A 17,173-nucleotide genomic window follows, 5' to 3' on the forward strand; every position below is an offset into this window, starting at 1 on the left:
ATTTATTTTGTTTTTTTTTTCTAGTCCATTCATTTCTTCTGCCTGAAATCATGCAAGTGGAATGCATTTGTATAGGTAGAAACAATTTGAGTGAAATGATAATGTTCATATGTTTGACCTAAATAATGAAAGCTTGCACTGAGCTTCAACATTTTTCTACAGCTTGTCCTTCAGGCTATCTGCTGACTGAAGGCAAATTAAACCTCCTTCACATAAGTGGTTTTAATATATGAAAAGGATACACAAGGTGTTTAGGCTAATCAATAATTTTTGTTTGTCCATTTATCTTTTCACTCAAGTTTAAAGATTTATTTTGTTCCTGCTATGAGAAATTAATAGCCCTTTGTATCTGTTTTATTATTATTTATTATTATGATGATTATTTATGCCTACAGCACCCAGTCTTCCTAGGTGGTCTCCCATCCAAGTGCTTACCAGGCCTGACCCTGCTTAGCTTCCGAGATCAGACATCGGGCTTGTTTAGGGTGGCATGGCCATAGACCATGGATCCACTGGGGCGCAAACCCAAGACCTTCTGTGTGTAAAGCAAACGTGCTAAACGCTACACTATGGAACCATGTCCTTACATTAATAATTCTCTATATGTTGAAACAATAATTATACATATTAAGATAACTGATATCACCTGGAGTTGAAATTAATATCACCTGAGGGTTTTTTTTTTAAACTATTTTATTAAGGTGGCTACTAGAAAATTTAAAATTATGTATGTGGCTCACATATTTCTACAGGACAGCACGGGTTTAACCAAATGACTGCACTCCACAAGGGGGCAGCACAGGAGCATGAAAAATTTAATAGCAACTTTTTTGGATGTCAAGTTTTAAAGTCTTAAATTATAGGGTGTTGAAATAATCTAGGAAAGTAAGTGATGTTTAATATTAAGCAAAATGTATTTTTTTTGAAAGCACTTTTATTGCTAAGAACAGAGTAACCAAATACCATAAACTCTAAGGCCCACCCCCCCAACATTATTGGCAATTATTCTCTGTCCTTTTCCCTCGCTCCTTCAAATCTGCTAAAGTCAATCACCTTTCTCATTTAATGTAAACGCTGTCTAAAACGAATGCTTTTGCACGGAGGAGACTAGGCGGGTGCCAGCATATGCTTGCTTAGGTCATCTGTGCACACTAAGTCACCCAGTTACTGGTTAGCGTTTCATGCTCAAAATAAGAAAGCGTCCATCCCCAGCTATCTTCATTATCCTTGGGATTCCCTGGGGTTACAAACTCACTGCTAAAGTGCTGTCTCCAACATTGGTGGTGATGAGCCCTTCGATGGTACCATACTCCACATCTCTGGGATTGAGGCGTTCTTGGTTGCGCCTTTTAAATTTTCGGAGAGCGAATACCAGTAGGCAAGCTAGAAGGCATACTGCGAACACTACGGACAGAATAATGAGGCCGACCTCCAAGTGGAAATTCTGTGTTCCAGGAAAGGATTTCCCTGGAGATGGGGGAGAAAAGGGTAATTGGCTGTAAGGATCACTGTTTACTTATTATTTAGTATTTATAACCAATACCCTAAACAAATAGCTCCTGATCCAGACCACATAGTCTCACAAGTCACAAAGTGTTAAAACTAAAATATTTCCTAACTACTGGCCAAAAGCCCAGCCATTTTTAACCATTATTCATTTAGACACGACTGGAGAAATTTCCATTGAGAACGAACTGTATTAATGCATGTATGTTAAAGGGCTTTTGAAATATAAAGTACTATGCCAATCTCTGGTACTACTCTTATAAACTTAGATTTGATCTGTAAGGATAAGAAAGCACTGTCTGAGTTAAGACCAAATTACTCATTGTATCCTGGATGTCTGTTGCTGAATTCTCATAGATCTTTTTACATCACAATCTCTGCCTAGGAACCCATTCATCCACATCTGTTCCTTTACTCACTTATTTGACATTCATTCACTAATTTATTCACTCACCTAATCACTCATTCACTCCCTCATTCAGACATTACTTCTTAAAGTTATCCATTTAAACATCTGTGTTCTCACTCAAACATATCACTCAAGCAATCATTCACCAAGACTTCCTACTTGTCTAGTGAATTAAATCAAAATTTCTTAGTTGGATAGTCAAAGTCCATAATTAAAAGGTCCTAAAACAACAATCACCTCTGAATTTCAGACCCCTTCATGACACTGTCACCACTCCTTGTTCTTCCCCACATATGATTTACTCTTTTCCACGTCCCTGGCCCCTTCAGCCATCTAATCAATCTCAACCCTAACTCCCTTTATACATTTGTTTTAACTTTCCAAATCCAAATTAATCAACGACTTGGCACATCTACTCCATGCTACATGTCATTTGTACGATAAAGTGTAAAACTAATTATATACAACATTAAATTGTAAATATTGTGCCTCCCTAATTAAATTAGAAATTCCTTAAGAAAATAGATTTTCTATTACAACTCGCAGAGTCTAGCAGGCTGTTCTGCAGATTAGGAATTTTTCATTGTATAGGTATGATTTTTGTACAAATGTAGACATTTCTTCATGGCCATCAATTCCATTAATAACAATTAACTCATAAAGTTTAAGAGTTAAGTTTATTATATCAAGTAGCCTCTTAGTTTTAACCATTTAAATACTTGATCTCTCTTTCAAAAATCTTCTTTTATTATTCGACTTTTTGCTTATCAAAATTTAACCTTTTGTACATGCTTTAAAGTCATCAACTAAACTTTAAAAATACTGTAACACAATCTTGTATCAGTTTTTAAAAATTTTTCTGTCTCCTCCCTTGCTGACTGACATTTCCAATAGTGGATGCTCCTAGTACCTTCTCCTACTCCACTTTTTGGTTTGTTTCTTTTGTGAGTACAAAATTAAATAATTAAGCCTATTTAAAATGTATATGATATAGTAAGAGAGCGAATTTAGCTTGGCATGAGTCTACAAAGACTAAGTACATCAATATTTGTAGGGGCTTTGAGATGGAAATTTCGGGCTCATTTTATATATAAGGAAACAGTTTCATAAGAGGACTGATTTCCATTGGATATGGACTCCATATTGAAAGTAACATAGAGAAGATTGCATATAAACTACAAAGTACAAGAAATCTAATGTGGCTTTAAGTTTCAGTGATAGATCACTGGGATCAGATATGGGAAAAAAGTTTAGAGAGTCTTTCCTTGTCTCCTTCCTTATAAAGACAAAAAGGCATTCCACTCAGTCACCTGAGTCGTATGCTCCATGTTCCTCCCTACACACTGAACAGGAGGTGAGTATTTACTAAGCAGAATTTTTTCAGAAATGATGAATGGCATCATGGCTCCTTAACAGAAAAGGGTTTCAGGAGCTATTCGCCTACTCATGACTACTGGGAGAGATCTGGCCAGCCCAGATGTCTCCAAGGTGGACACTGCCTTATCGACTTTCTCAAAAATGTCCATCCTCCTTTTACAGTCCAAAGGCCATGACTTTCTCTTCCTCATCTGAGATATCTTTCTTATCGCCCACTGCCTCTGGTTCAGAGTAGGAAGAAAGCCTTGTGGCTACTTACACCTTTAACCCACACAGAACTGGGCAACACTAACGAAAACCCTTGATCTAGAAATAGAAAAGTCCATGGGAACCTTTAGTGGGTAGCTGGGCCGTGATGTTCCTGTTACACCAGTCCCCTTGGCAGCACTCCACGGCTTGGCCAGGTGACGGCGGGGTCTTACAGGTCATCTTCCCCTGTTCATAGACCTGGAAGCAGCCTTTTTGGTAGACGTGGAAGCCATCATTTATACTCAGTGAGGAAAAGCACTGCTGGCCTTCACAGTGGTCCTCGTTCCCACAGGAGAGGCCTTCACACACACACATGTAAAGTTTGGGGTTTACCTTGGGCTTCTCGTCTGCAAAAGGAGAGAAAGGAAGAGGGAAAAAAAAAAATCACTGCATGGGTTTTACACTCACTGGGGAAATAATACAGTTTCTCTTAAGACCATTACAAAAACATTAACCAAACTAAGTCAGGCCAAGGATTACTAGTGGCCACGAAATCTACATTCCGTTATCTACATTCTATCTCTTTCTTGACCAATCACCAAATAATAATTTCTAGATATATGAATGCCTTTATAAAAGCTGTGTGCCCTTTCAGATCATACTAGGCCAAAGAATGGTTATCATTTGTCCACGGGCTTCTGAAAATGAATGTCTACTTTTGTGGTTTTCATGTTATCTTCAACCTGATAGGCTCTTAATATCCCAATTCTTGCATCAAAATAAAATGTTTTATTGGAACATAATGCTCAGCACTTTTATTTTATGGAGAAATAAAAAGAGTATTTCCTAAATATATGGCGGCTGTTAATACCAGTTCCCTCTAGTCCCATACAAATCTTCACCAACGAGGAACGTTAATGCTCCTGCTGTTACCTGTCTGCTTCAGAAACATGCCGTATAATAAGAGTTTACAAGTCTAAAATTACAAATCCATATTATCGATATTTTCAGCTAGATGCCTAGACTAATTTTTCAATAGGCGTAAGACTGAAGATTTTATCTTTACAATGGGAATCCATAGCTTCTTACCTATTTTCAACTAGCAGGAAAAAAATCTGGCACCAAAATTTGAGGATGAGGACCCAAGAAGACAAATGGAATAGAACAATATAAGGTAACAGGTAGGACCCAAAGAGCAGACCACACCTGGTGGGCCCAAGGGGCAACGGAAAGAGGCAGAAACATATCATCAGTGAAGCACACCTAATCAGACCTGTCGCTTCCTGAAAACACTCATTTGCAATTTAATTTTTCAAATCACTCTTTCTTTTCTTCTTCCTTGTTAGAATGATTAGTTCAGACTTGCTAGTCCCAACAGTTTCCACTAGTGGGGAAAGAAAGTGAAGATAGAATATAAATGGCCAAGTACTAAAGGCCACTAATTAGTTAGCCGAGGCCATTTTCACCAAAGCACTGTGCATATAAGGAAATTCAGCTTTCAGAGCTCCCTCCAATAGTCTAAAGCATAGACAGGCTGCCTTCTGATCTTCCTTGAACCCTCTGTCGTAGGTCTGTGAGATAACTTCTTTCTTAAAATAACAGGTCAGGTAGCTGTGTTTTTAAAAGACCTTAAGGTAAGTCTTTGAAAATGTCAAGTTCATTTACACAGATCTGTGTGGGTGTGTGTAGAGATGTGGGTTATCTCAAAAAGAAAAAAGTGTTCTTAATCTTTCTTCTTTCCTCTTCAAAGTGGAAACTAGTTCACTGCCCACTGTAATGTGGGTGCCTCGTCCCACAGAGTAAGTGCATGCAGACACAGAGACACAAGCCTTCTATTTATAATTGACTTGTTAGTTCTTTTGAAAACCACAAGGGGCTCATCCAAGAGCAAAGACATGCCTGAAAGCAGAAAAACCAAAATAGCCGCTGACAGTGTATGTATGTCACCAATCTCACCCCCGAGAATGAAGAGCCCTCAGACATTTTTAATGAGCAAAAACTTTAATGAGCTAAGAGATATTCTTTATTTTCCCTGCCTAGAGAAATCCAAGAGAAATTCCAACACCAATCTATTTCTATGAGGATGAGAAACATATATATCTGTTGACATAATCCAGCAAAAAGTTTACACTTGCCAAAAGTGAGTTGAAAGATAATATTTCCAGGGAGTCTAGACATGCTTGCCACTCTTGAATGGCACAAAGCAGGCTGAGGGCTGCCAACTATGCTGCCCAACAGGTGATGATTCTTTGGAGGGAAATGGATGGGTGTGTGTGGAGGAGGGGAAGGCGGGGAGGGAAGAGTTAACAATGCCATATAATTTGTTTGTGATCTACAGCAGAGAATTAAAAAGACTATATTTAAAAACTGTGCAACAATGCAATTTATGTAAATCTGAAACATAAGCATCTATTTTAAAACTCTCAATATTTTTTAAAAGTCATGCATGTCCAAGGATACATATCTAACACATTAAAGAGGTCGTGTCTGTTGACGCTGGGTTGGGGATGAGGGGTTAGCACTGAGATAAAGGGGTAAAATAAAAATAGATTAGCTGTTTATGAACTGATAATGAATTAAGGAATTACTCAACCAACGCTAATAGAAAATTTTCCAAAAAATGTTACATTGTTGCTGATGTATACTACGTAGTTAGGCCTACAATGGTTGATGGTTGAGTCTGTACTAAACATGTACAGACTTTTTTTTTGTCGTTATTCCCTAAACTACTGTTTACATAGCATTTACATTGTTTTAGGTATTAAGTAATCTAGAGATGATTTAAAGTATACCGGAGGATGTGCATAGGTCATACACAAATACTATGCCATTTTATATAAGGTATTTATTTGAGCATCCGAAGATTTGGGTATCCATGAGGTGGAGGTTGTCCTGGAACCAATCCTCCAAGGGGTGACTGTAACTCCAGACCATAGAGGGCTCACTCATCATTAAACCTACGGAAATAGATGGTCTAGAGAACCAAAGAATTAACAACACTTTGTGGGTCTAATAAAAAATATCTAATTAAAAAAAATAAAATGCAGTAATAATAATTTTTCTAACGTGTCCCCTGAGTGAAGTCTGCTTTTAAAGTTCCAGCACAAACTGAACTCTAAGTCCACAGATGGAAGAAGGGACACTGCCTTTCCAAGGTTTCTAGTTCCTGACAGGATGTGGGGATGGTCTGACAGATGTTATGCTATAACCTAAAGAATTTTGCCAGAATTCAGCAGCCTCAAGCAAATGACATCTTTAGTAAAATTCAACTCACTGTAACCACTATGCAGTGTACACAGGCATAATGGAATACAGATCTTAATCAGTTCTTATCCTGTGGGGTCATAAATTAAGTCAAAGGGGTTCATTCATGTATCAAACACTCTCCTTGAATCTTTATATTCCTACGGTAGTTGAGTAGAGACGACCAGGGGTTGACTACCTTAAAGCTGGTGATTCTTTTCAGTAAGATGTCCAAAAACTAGAGTTTTCCTATCTTTCCATCAATAATCAGGAAAAAAAGAGGGGGAGGAAAGACAGCCGCTGATGACATGTAATAATTAACTCAATCTCTGACATGGAGGAGCTATAAGCTTAGTCCAGCAGTTAGCTAATAGGAAAACACAAAACTTTCACCAATTTCTTACTATTTTGCTTCTCACCGACGCTTCATCTTCTTAATTTGTATATTCCCATGTAACTAATTAGCATCCAGCCAAATGTAAATGAAGACCCTAAATTCATGAGACTATAAAAATGACCACAGGCACCCACCCACACTCCTGCATGCACACACACACACACACACACACACACACACACGTTAGTTAAATGCCACTCTGGCAATTTTATCCAACAGAGGGGATTAGTCAAAGAGATGCCAAAAGGATTTTCTGAGCTAGGATTACTAATTCAACAAAGAAAGTTAAAAGCTAGGTAGTAACATTTTCAGATCTTAATATCCATAATTCTAAGGAACACAGCAGGCCCAAGAATGCCCATGACTCACTGTTTTAGCCTTGTCAAAATTTAGGAATAACCATAACATGTGTGGGCCTGTGATATTTTATTTGGAGTAGAACTGTGGTGGGAGAGGTGGGGGCGGGGAGGGCCGGGGAGGGGAACAGTGTGAGAATTATCACAAAATCCCTTTAGGGCCAAAGGTAAGGTTCTGCGAACCTCCATCTCTCAGATCGTGATATCAACACAGACACATAAAGGGACACCAAGGAATCGCCTCGCCTCCTGTGACTGATTTTCCACAGTACAAACAGGAGGCAGCATATATGATATGAAATATTTTACACTTGCCAGTGCAGATAACCAGGAAGTGCCCTGGCAGAAGGCAGCAAATCTACTCCACCTAATTGACATTCATTTAAATAATTCAGTAATTTAAATGTCAAGCCAGAGGTATTCCCTCTCTGGGGAGCTCACCCACATTGTTTGTTCTAAAAGGTATCTCCTGGCATTACTCAGTGTTGTGGCTGGCACTGCGTGCCCTTTGTATCACCACCACAAGGCCCATGTGAACACACTGCAGCCTGGGTCTGGCTGGGAGCAGCAGGGAATTCTCGACGCCTCCTGGGAGGATCAGGGCTGGCTCTGTAACTACAGGCGCAGGCTTGGAATCCCAGGGGTTCACCACAGCCAAATCTTTTAAAAGATTTTTATTGTTCTGGGTGATAGTCACCTCACCATCTGGACACACCTACTCTCATAGCCTAATTCTAGACTGGCAGAAGACAAGGCAGAGCAAAGAGCATCCTGGACTTTTTAAGATTTTCTACAGTTTGGAATAATCTTGAAGCCCTCTGTAAAATTGTTCACATATTTATGTTTTAAATGGGACTTGAGCAACGGTATGGACTTATCCCCAACGTCCTCCCTCCCACCTGCCCAGTCATGCACTCCCATAATGCTTTGAGGCATTTAAACTGAATATTATTCTAAATGGTGCACAAAACTTCGTATTTCCCACTAACGTCTTTGACACAACAGATAGATGAGAAAATGCTACAAGTAAACCAGCCTGTAGCTGTGATCCCGGGGGTCAGCACAAAGGAACAGGCTCACCTCAAAGTAGCACAAATAACCATGAGGTTATTAGACGACTGTTATAAAAGTCCAATAGCTCAGAACTTTATAGGCTAAAAAAGGAACCCCAAACATCCCTGGACTCCTTCCAACAGTATGAACGATTCATTCATTTGAAATGACAGCTTGTATTAGACTTATAGATATGGGAGTCCTTCCATCGCCTTCTAATCCGAGAGAGCAGTTTGGCACCTCTCCAGAATCGGAAAGCATTTGAGATCTCTGGCATTAAACAAAGGCTTAAGGAAGGATTTTGCAATGCCAGGTATCATTGCCAGCAAACCTGCTCCTAAGACAGAAACACAAAAGTCCGCCCGGAAAGCCTAGTGAAGGGCACCTGATGGTCTGGCAAGCAGGCAGGCTATATGCTCAGGGGTAAAATACACCAAGTGCCTAAATGTTCTCATGATAAAATGGGAGCACCCAAATCACTTTTTTTTTTTTTCTGATCAGAGAAAATGATATTTGGTAAAGCCAAGAAGAGAATGTGTTCTAGGACTTACGAGAGAGAATAGATGCATTTGAATGAGATCACATATAAACTAGAACAACAAAAAGAAGGTTTTAGGATTTCCAAGATTTTGAACTCATGATGCTTATGCTCCAAATGTATTCTCCCTCAAGGTTCCCTAGCTCAGCAAATGGCATCCCCATTCAGATGTACAAGCCTGATTCTTTCTGGCTTCCATCACTCTCAAAATAGAGACACAGTGGCTAATCTGGTCTACAGAAGTCCTACTTAATGTGATTTCCATCTCTTCAGCCTCTCCCATCCCAGGTCCCTGCAATTCCTGGAAGGTCTCCTCCTGCTTCAGGATCTCAGGACCTTTAGGTACTGAATTCCTTCCACATGTAATGCTTATTAGCTCCCTCCCTGCCAACAGCCCATCTACCTAGTTAGTGTCTATCATCTCCTCAGATCTCGCCTTACATGTTATTTCCTCAGAGAAACCTATGCTCACACACCCAAATTTAAACTAGGAGCTACCTGTATACATTCGCATACACATGTCTGTGTGGTGTTTCCTCTAGAGTGTGAGCACCATGAGGGTAGGAACTGAGCCTACTCTGTTCACCATCACTTATCCGACAACTGCCTCAGTGCTTGGCAGAAGTGTAAGCCTCATGAATATTTGCTTCAGAATGAATTTTCTCTTCACAGAAAGGATTTAGAGGTGGGAAGAGACACACTGCTAGTTTTCAGAGCAGACTGAGCCTATAAAGTCTTTAAATGTCAGCAGAGATCCTAAGGCAAGGTTTAGTCACCAAGCCAGCATGTCTGTGCAAACCACTTCTTCCTTGAGGAGCTCACCTCTGGGCTCACCTACTCAGGCTTACAAGTGTGGAAAATCAGGCCTTCTTGTGGTGTGGTAGGTTTTTTGTTTGCTTGCTTGTATGTTAGAAGAGGTCAAACACAAGAGTTCCTAAAACAGGGAATTAATACACTAATAGAACAGTAGGACTGTTATGAGTAGTCCTTCCTTGTTTGGCTAATTTGAGGACTTTTAGCTCCTATGAGGCAATAGTGATCAGGATGATCAACACAAAGTAAGTGCTTGGCTCTGGCCAGTTTGGAGAGGTCACGCAGGACTTGCTTGCTCAGCAGTGAGAAAGGCGCCCCTGGTCTTTCTGCCATTTTCCTCCTATCAGTGAAAATAATGGCGTTTTCAGCAGGGAGCGGGGAAGAGTGAATTACATCATTTTCCCCTTCTTGCTTTGCTGAAGGTGATAAGGATTCCGAAGTCATCCTGCATTTGAACTGCTGAAGCTGAGAGAGAGAAAAAAGTGCCATCTGTTTATTTTGTGTCTGGGCTGACTCCTTGTCTGTGAAATAATCTCTGTAAATTAAGCCTATTGCCGCAGCCACACCTTCTATTTCAAAGCCAAAAACTCAGTCTGTGTTTAAGTGACTAAGAAGCTAAAGAACATTGTGGGGTATTGACTTAAGACAATATTGGTCTGTTTTTTCCCTGCTTTTTATGATTCCCTGAATATAGCAAAGACTTGCCCTTAACATATGCACCATGTCTGTGAAGCAACTCCTTAATGAGGGGGAAAATAATGACTCCTTTCTTTGTTTTGTCTTCAAACTTCTTCTTCAGAGAAGCAAACAATTATAAGGCCTAATGGAAATTACCTACTGAGGAGTTATTTTAGAGACCAGAAAATGCCTCCCCATCCCTGCCTACATATTAACAATGCCCCTGTCTGATTAGGGAGAGTAACAGAATACCACATCCTGAAGAAAGAGAGAAAAAAAGACACAATGAATTATAAACATTTCAGAGAAGTCATTCCTTCTTTAGATTTAGAAGAGAGCCGGTGATATGGTACCATGAATGTCGCTGGCTAGGTCTGTTCGCAGTGTGGGAAGAGGTGTCCCAGACTTTTTTGGTTGTTCCCCATCCCAAGGGACTAACTTGGGAGTGTGTGGCTGCTCCAGCGAAGGTTTCCTATCCAGGCTGGATATGGAAAATTCTGGTTTTACATGAAACCTTAACAAGGGCTCTGAATAGGATAGGGCAGTGGAGAAAAAACTTGGGGCAGCTTCTGTGCCCAGCTCCCACCTCCACTTCCCTTCCTGTGCCCTGCTGTAGACCTTTTACTTTGGGATCCAGGGACCTGTCCTCCAAAGTTGCCAATTTTTTCTGCTTACCACACAACCACACCCTTTCCAGAGGTTTCAAACCACAAAGATAAACCCTTCAAAAGATGGGCAGGGCTCCAATTTGTTGAACAGTTGTCTTACAATGCCAGCCTCCAGGCATTATGGCACCCAAATAAAGGTGAAAATGTACAGAATTAAATTCCTCCTCCCTGGCTCCCTATTCTACCCCACTCCAGAGAAATGCCCAGAGGGAACAAGGTAATGTCTAGACTATTTTCTTTCTAGCCCAGATGAACCCCACAGAGATTAAGATATCCAAAGATGAAATACTGGGCAGAGCCCAAGTCTCTCTGATATGGTTACTTCATCATCCATTTTCTCAATTCATGTCCCAAAGCACTAGCAGAACTCCATGAAATGTTAATAAAGAAAGGAATCCCATGCCTTCAAGCCCATGAATATGTGTCTTGTGCATCTGTATTCAGGCCTTTATAACTTGATCTTTGCTTTGCATATCTTCTCTTCCCTATCAATCTAATTAATATGGTCCAGAAGAATTTATTAACTTCCAAATTCAACACCCTTAAGAAGACTGGCTTATTAGTCATAAATTTAGGATCCTACAGTCACCATGAAAAGGCTGAGTTTGGGTCATTTTGAGTTTATTCTTTTTTATCTCTGAGCCCGCAGAGAGGCTCCAGGTGCCTACACTCAAGGTAGAAACCGGAAGCATTTCTTCAGAGTGCTGTGAACTGGCTTTTCAAACACACTCCCTTCCCCGCAATCTCTGTGGCAGGGCATACCATTCCCAGCTTCCACAATAATCTTGGGCCTTGGCAGAAGAAAGGCAGCTAAATCTGAGATGTGTCACGAGGCCACTGGCTGGAGAGCAAGAACATCTAAACACAAACCAAGGCGAGAGCAACGGGCCAGCGTTTCTGCAGATTCTCTTTGGCTCCCGTAGCTGCAGAGCACTGACAGCCTAAAGATAACCCAAGTATCTATGAAGGGTCACTTTTAAATAGTAGCTTTAATACCACCAGTCATTTCAGAAGTATTTCCTTCTAGAGCCTGCTTCCATCCACATTGGCGTGCCAAGCATGCCCAACAATGGCAACCCACTGAAGAGAAGAAAACCCAGAAGGAAATGGAAAGAGTCCCAAAGGGGAACAGACAGCTCCCAACATGCTGTGATTCTATTCTGTGCCCACATTTGGACTGCTGAGACAGAATAATCTAGCAAAGAGACATCTTGTAGAAGTGACTGACTGACAGTCATTGGGGATTAAAGAGTAGGTAGAAAATTAAACATATAGTTTAACTCAATACCTCCTCTTTCTATATCTGAGGCAGCATAACCCATGGAAGGCTACCATCCAGGATTTTTTTATGAAAGCCCATCCCTCCGAGAGAAAACTTTACCTCTCAGTCTGTTGGACCACAGTTTGTCTGAGCAAGGAGAACTATAAGGAATCTTCACCACATACTGTACGTACACAGCCACTGTGGCCACCCACTAACCACAGAAGTGCCAAACAGAACCGCTCAGAAGAACCTGCTGCTTTTTTTCTCCCTTTTGAGCCAGGGCCAAAGTTTCCAAGATCTTCCTAAACACCGTTAAAATCCACCCAGCCCCTCACCTATCCACCAAGTGAGTCCACACTGTCCTCAATGGCAGCTGGCCAGAGGCTGGTGTACAAGGGACAGGTGCTCAGTGGGCTATTTTCAGTTGCTATCAGCTCAATCGGGAGCTGCACATGCTCAGTACGCAGGCAAGTTTTGGTTGCATTTCAAACTCGGGGCAGCCAAGAGACATACACCTTTCACAGCTGCCAGGGCAACCAGCTGCCCAGTGCTCCTCCCAAGACGGGAGCAATGAAAACAGTGTAACCTGGTCAGCCAACATGCCAGTGAGCAAGCTGTACCTCTCGTCTCACTGCCTGGGTTATTCTGAGCTGGGCTTATTGACACTCCATGGCAACACAGGAACAAAGGGCCAGCTACAGGGATTTAAACGTCTCAAAAAAGTTGCTAGAAAAGTCAGCAGCTCAGGCATCTGCTTTCATAATAAAAGTAGCAGTGGAATTATTACTAGATTAGTGTTGTTTGCTGCTGTTGTTGCTATTATTTGTGAACCACCTGTAACAAAGGTGTGCTCGTTGAACCAAAGTTTGGTTTTTCCTTTCGCTGTCTCATTTGTTGGCCACCATTAAGGTGATAGTTGGTATGCCTTTGAAAATGCAGCACGTGGGCCCGTCTGCCACAACACTGCAGGAAGACCAGATTTTCTCACCCCTTTACCACTTATCTTGCCATGCCCTGTGATCCACTTCCACCACACAACTCTTCCAAAACACACAGACTGTCCTTACTTAATCTTTCAAGAGCCCTCACTGCCTTCAGGCACAGAGCCCTGCCTGCCAGGCTAATAGGGCCTCAGCTCTCATCCCAAATCCCTTCTCAGACTGCTCTGGCCATGCTGGACTGGCCAGGCGGAGTCCTCCATCGCCCTACTTCTCTGGGCTTAGCCCCTGCCCTACCTAATGAGTCCTTCTCAGTTCTTCCTTTTCTGGGCTAACGCCTGTTCATCCTTTCGTACTTTGCCTCCCTGGGCTAATGTCACCAACCTCAGACCTTCTCGTGGATACTCTCAGTGCTATGCTATAACCTTCGTGAATCCCTGACAGCAGGACCACTTTGAGTTATGCTGACATCACCAGTGCCAGCCAGTATACTCATGCTAACTCATCAATTGAAAGAATCTAAGATTGATTCTTTTGACTGATTCTCTTCCCTCAAACTCAGAATAAATTCTTTTCTGAGAAGGAGATGCTCTCTTATCTCTCCTCAGCCCAGAAGAGTCCCTCTGTCTCTTAAAATCTCATCTTTCTTATATGACAATAATTCTGATTACTGTAGCCAACATTATTTATTCATTTGTCAGATATGCGTTGAGTCCTGACTACATGCCAGGCACTGTCTCAGACACTGGGGATAAAACGACAGACACCACCAAGCCCCGGCCTCTCGCACTCTAGAGCTTTCTTTGCACGTATTCCTCTTAGTTCCTCACAACCACCTTGTTAATGTCTCCATCGTGCTGCTGCAGTAACAGATCCTGAGAAAGGCCTGATTCTTATGCATGAACAAGGCCTTCCCTTCAGAAGACACTCTGTCTAGCAACACCACTTAACTATTAAAAATCACCCTAACTCTTCACAAAACTGACATTGTGAAGCATATGAACTATGACATGATGTTAAACATAAAGAGAAGCCATGACTATGTAACTGTACGTGGCATTCTGTAGTATTTTCTACATCTCGAGAGTCCATTTCTATACTGGATGCGGGCTGTTATGGACTCCGCTCCCCGCCCCCCATCTATTCTTTAACTTACAGCTTTCCTGATTGAATCTGATTTTTCCTCCCATTCGAATTAGCCTGGTGTAGGTACCAGAGTTCATAAGACAAAACAAATGCTGCAAAAAATAAATAAGAGGTCACTCCTCCCTCTAAATCACCATTTGAATAAAAAAGACAGGCAGAGTTTTGTGGGGAGCTTTTTTAAGGTGAATTTCACCACCCCCTTCCCAAGAGGAATATCAGTCTTCCTCCTATTCCTTCTCTCCTTCCCACATCCCCCAAATATACACGTCTTAGAAAAGTCCATGTTCTGCTCTAACCCATAACAAAGAATTAGATGGAGCATCTCTGTGGTCTGGGAAACACCCTGCTCTGCAGAGCTCAGATTCAGCTGATTAGAATCAGGCAGCAGCTGTTCCAATGTTATGACCAAGGATGAGAAGGCACAAATGTAAACTTGCCTCTTCCTGTCAAATCACCAGCCTGGAGAGAGAGAAGACGTCAGGCTACATGAAGGTGTGAAAAAATAAAAAAGTTCAGGCCAGCTTTGTTCAAAAACATACAGGTTAGCTGTCAGAGCTTTCACCTGAGGGCAGTGAGCTCTAGGGAGCAGATTGGCGTTATCTTTGTTAAACTATAGATTATGACCCCTTTGTGGGTAGTGGGATCAATTTAGTGGTTGAAGACAAGGTTTATTTCTTTCTTTGTAAACGAAATAAAACTGAATAGAATGAAAAAGGGAAAAAGATAGGTGTACATTAAACATAGTAAGAGTAATAACTTCCATGAAATTTTTGTTTCAGCGGCCTGCGGGTCCTACTCTAAAATGTTTCTAAATGTAGCTGCACTGGGTCTAACTCTAAAATGTTTCTTACTATGAGTCACAGTGAAAAGTGTGAGAGCCACCCCACCCTGTGTCTTACACTATTTTGGAATCAACATGAGTTCTGAGTAATTATGACTATTTCATATAATCATTATCTATGGAAGCTTGCCTGAGGTCATGCTGGGCTGCAGAGGGAAGTTTCCGAGGACAGTTAGCAGTATTTTGGAAGTTAAAAATTAGTTTTTAAATGCCTTTTGTTTTTCTTGGTGTTTATTTCTTTTCAAGAGCAAAAGTTGCTGGGGGGTGGGGGGTGGTGCTTCCCCACATCAACGAGCAATTCTCAGACACCAGCAGAGTTTCTGAGAATTCAACTCAATTCTGACGCTATCTTCACAGAGAGAGAATCAGGTAATGGGCTCAGTTACACAAGACCACCTTCCACTTCAGATTCCAATCTCAAGCCCAGGTTGTTTCTTGTGCTTCTCACCGACTGGCTATGAATCAGAGATTCCCATGGGTTCGATTAATTTACTAGAATAGCTTACAGAACTCGGAAAAACCTGTTTACTCACTAGATTACCAATTTACTACAAAGGATATTACGGGATATGAATCAATAGCCAGATGAAACGACATAGAAGGCAAAGTCCCTAACAATGGAGCTTCTGTCCTCGTGGAGCTCAGGGCCCACCATGGCGGCACATGGAAACATTCTAGTCCCCCAATGTGGAAACTCTCCAGAAAGGGACCCACGAGCTGTCTTTTTTAAGATTTTATGGAGGATTCATTATATTGTCATGATTGACTAAGTCGTTGACCACTGGTGACTGATTCAACCTCAATTTCTCTCTCCCCTCCCTGGAAATCAGGGAGTGAGGCTGAAAGCTCCAATATTCTAACCGCAAGGTTAAACCCATATGAGGGATCCAAAAGTCACCTCACTAACAAAATAAGAAACGCCACTGTTGTTCTTATCACTTAGGAAATTCTAAGGGGTTTGGGAGATGTGGATGAAGACCGAATATATAATATAGTCTCATCATCTGACACAATATCATAGTTGCATGTATGATGTTTCTACAAATCTCTTCTTCGCTAGTTTGTCCATAATGAGAATCCTTCTCATTCTTGAGACCTATCTTTGTAAAAGAAAAACTTAGAAGCTATTTGCACTGCCCACTCACTGTTGACCACAAAGAAATCATTTAGTGAGCTTGGGTCTTAGATTTGTTTTTCCTTCTGTTCAATACTTGACTTGAATTGAATATTTAGAGTCCTCTCTACACCCCACTGCTACTCCTCTCTCATACAAATATGCAATGAATATGAACATTTTCTAATACTCACTAAAGAAAAAAATAATGGATGTGGCTTTAGTTTAACCACCCACCTCTGAAACAAACATTCCACGGGAAAGAAAAGCAAAAAGGAAGCTTTGTCACAACTCACCTTCCATCAGATAATGCACCATCATTCTGTTAACTAAGAAAATGTGACAATAAAGAAGCAGTATCTTCAAAGTGTACAGCTTCATCAGATGTTTAAATTTTAAGTCCTGGTAGTGGCATATAGCTCAGTATATCTCATCTCTTTCCCCCAAGTCTCTAATTTGATGATGTGTCAATGAAAAAGATTTTGTTCTTAACAGAAGGGATAAATTACAGTAATGAGAAATGAGAACAACAAATTTAATACTGAGACATTTCTCTTACATTCATTCACCCCTTCAAGAACTTTTAGAATCCTCAATAATGAGAAATTCAAAGAAAGGCTTATTTATTCTATTCTCCACCCTG

The 17,173-nt window shown here is 41.0% G+C and overlaps 1 protein-coding gene across 4 annotated transcripts in view; it reads right to left on the reverse strand.

Moving 5' to 3' along the window:
• ACVR1 (activin A receptor type 1) overlaps positions 1–17,173 on the reverse strand; it is a 122,688-nt gene that overhangs the window by 34,250 nt on the left and 71,265 nt on the right. For all 4 annotated transcript variants that reach the window (XM_015596783.2, XM_015596782.2, XM_025039401.1 and 1 more), the window contains 2 exons: positions 3,625–3,888; positions 1,256–1,467 (listed from right to left, as the gene is read on the reverse strand). In XM_015596783.2, coding sequence (XP_015452269.1) covers positions 1,256–1,467; positions 3,625–3,888 — 476 coding nt within the window. The remainder of the gene's footprint in view (positions 1–1,255; positions 1,468–3,624; positions 3,889–17,173) is intronic.

This window comes from Pteropus alecto, unplaced genomic scaffold, assembly GCF_000325575.1.
Source record: "Pteropus alecto unplaced genomic scaffold, ASM32557v1 scaffold3, whole genome shotgun sequence".
In the NCBI taxonomy this organism is placed as follows: Eukaryota; Metazoa; Chordata; class Mammalia; order Chiroptera; family Pteropodidae; genus Pteropus; species Pteropus alecto.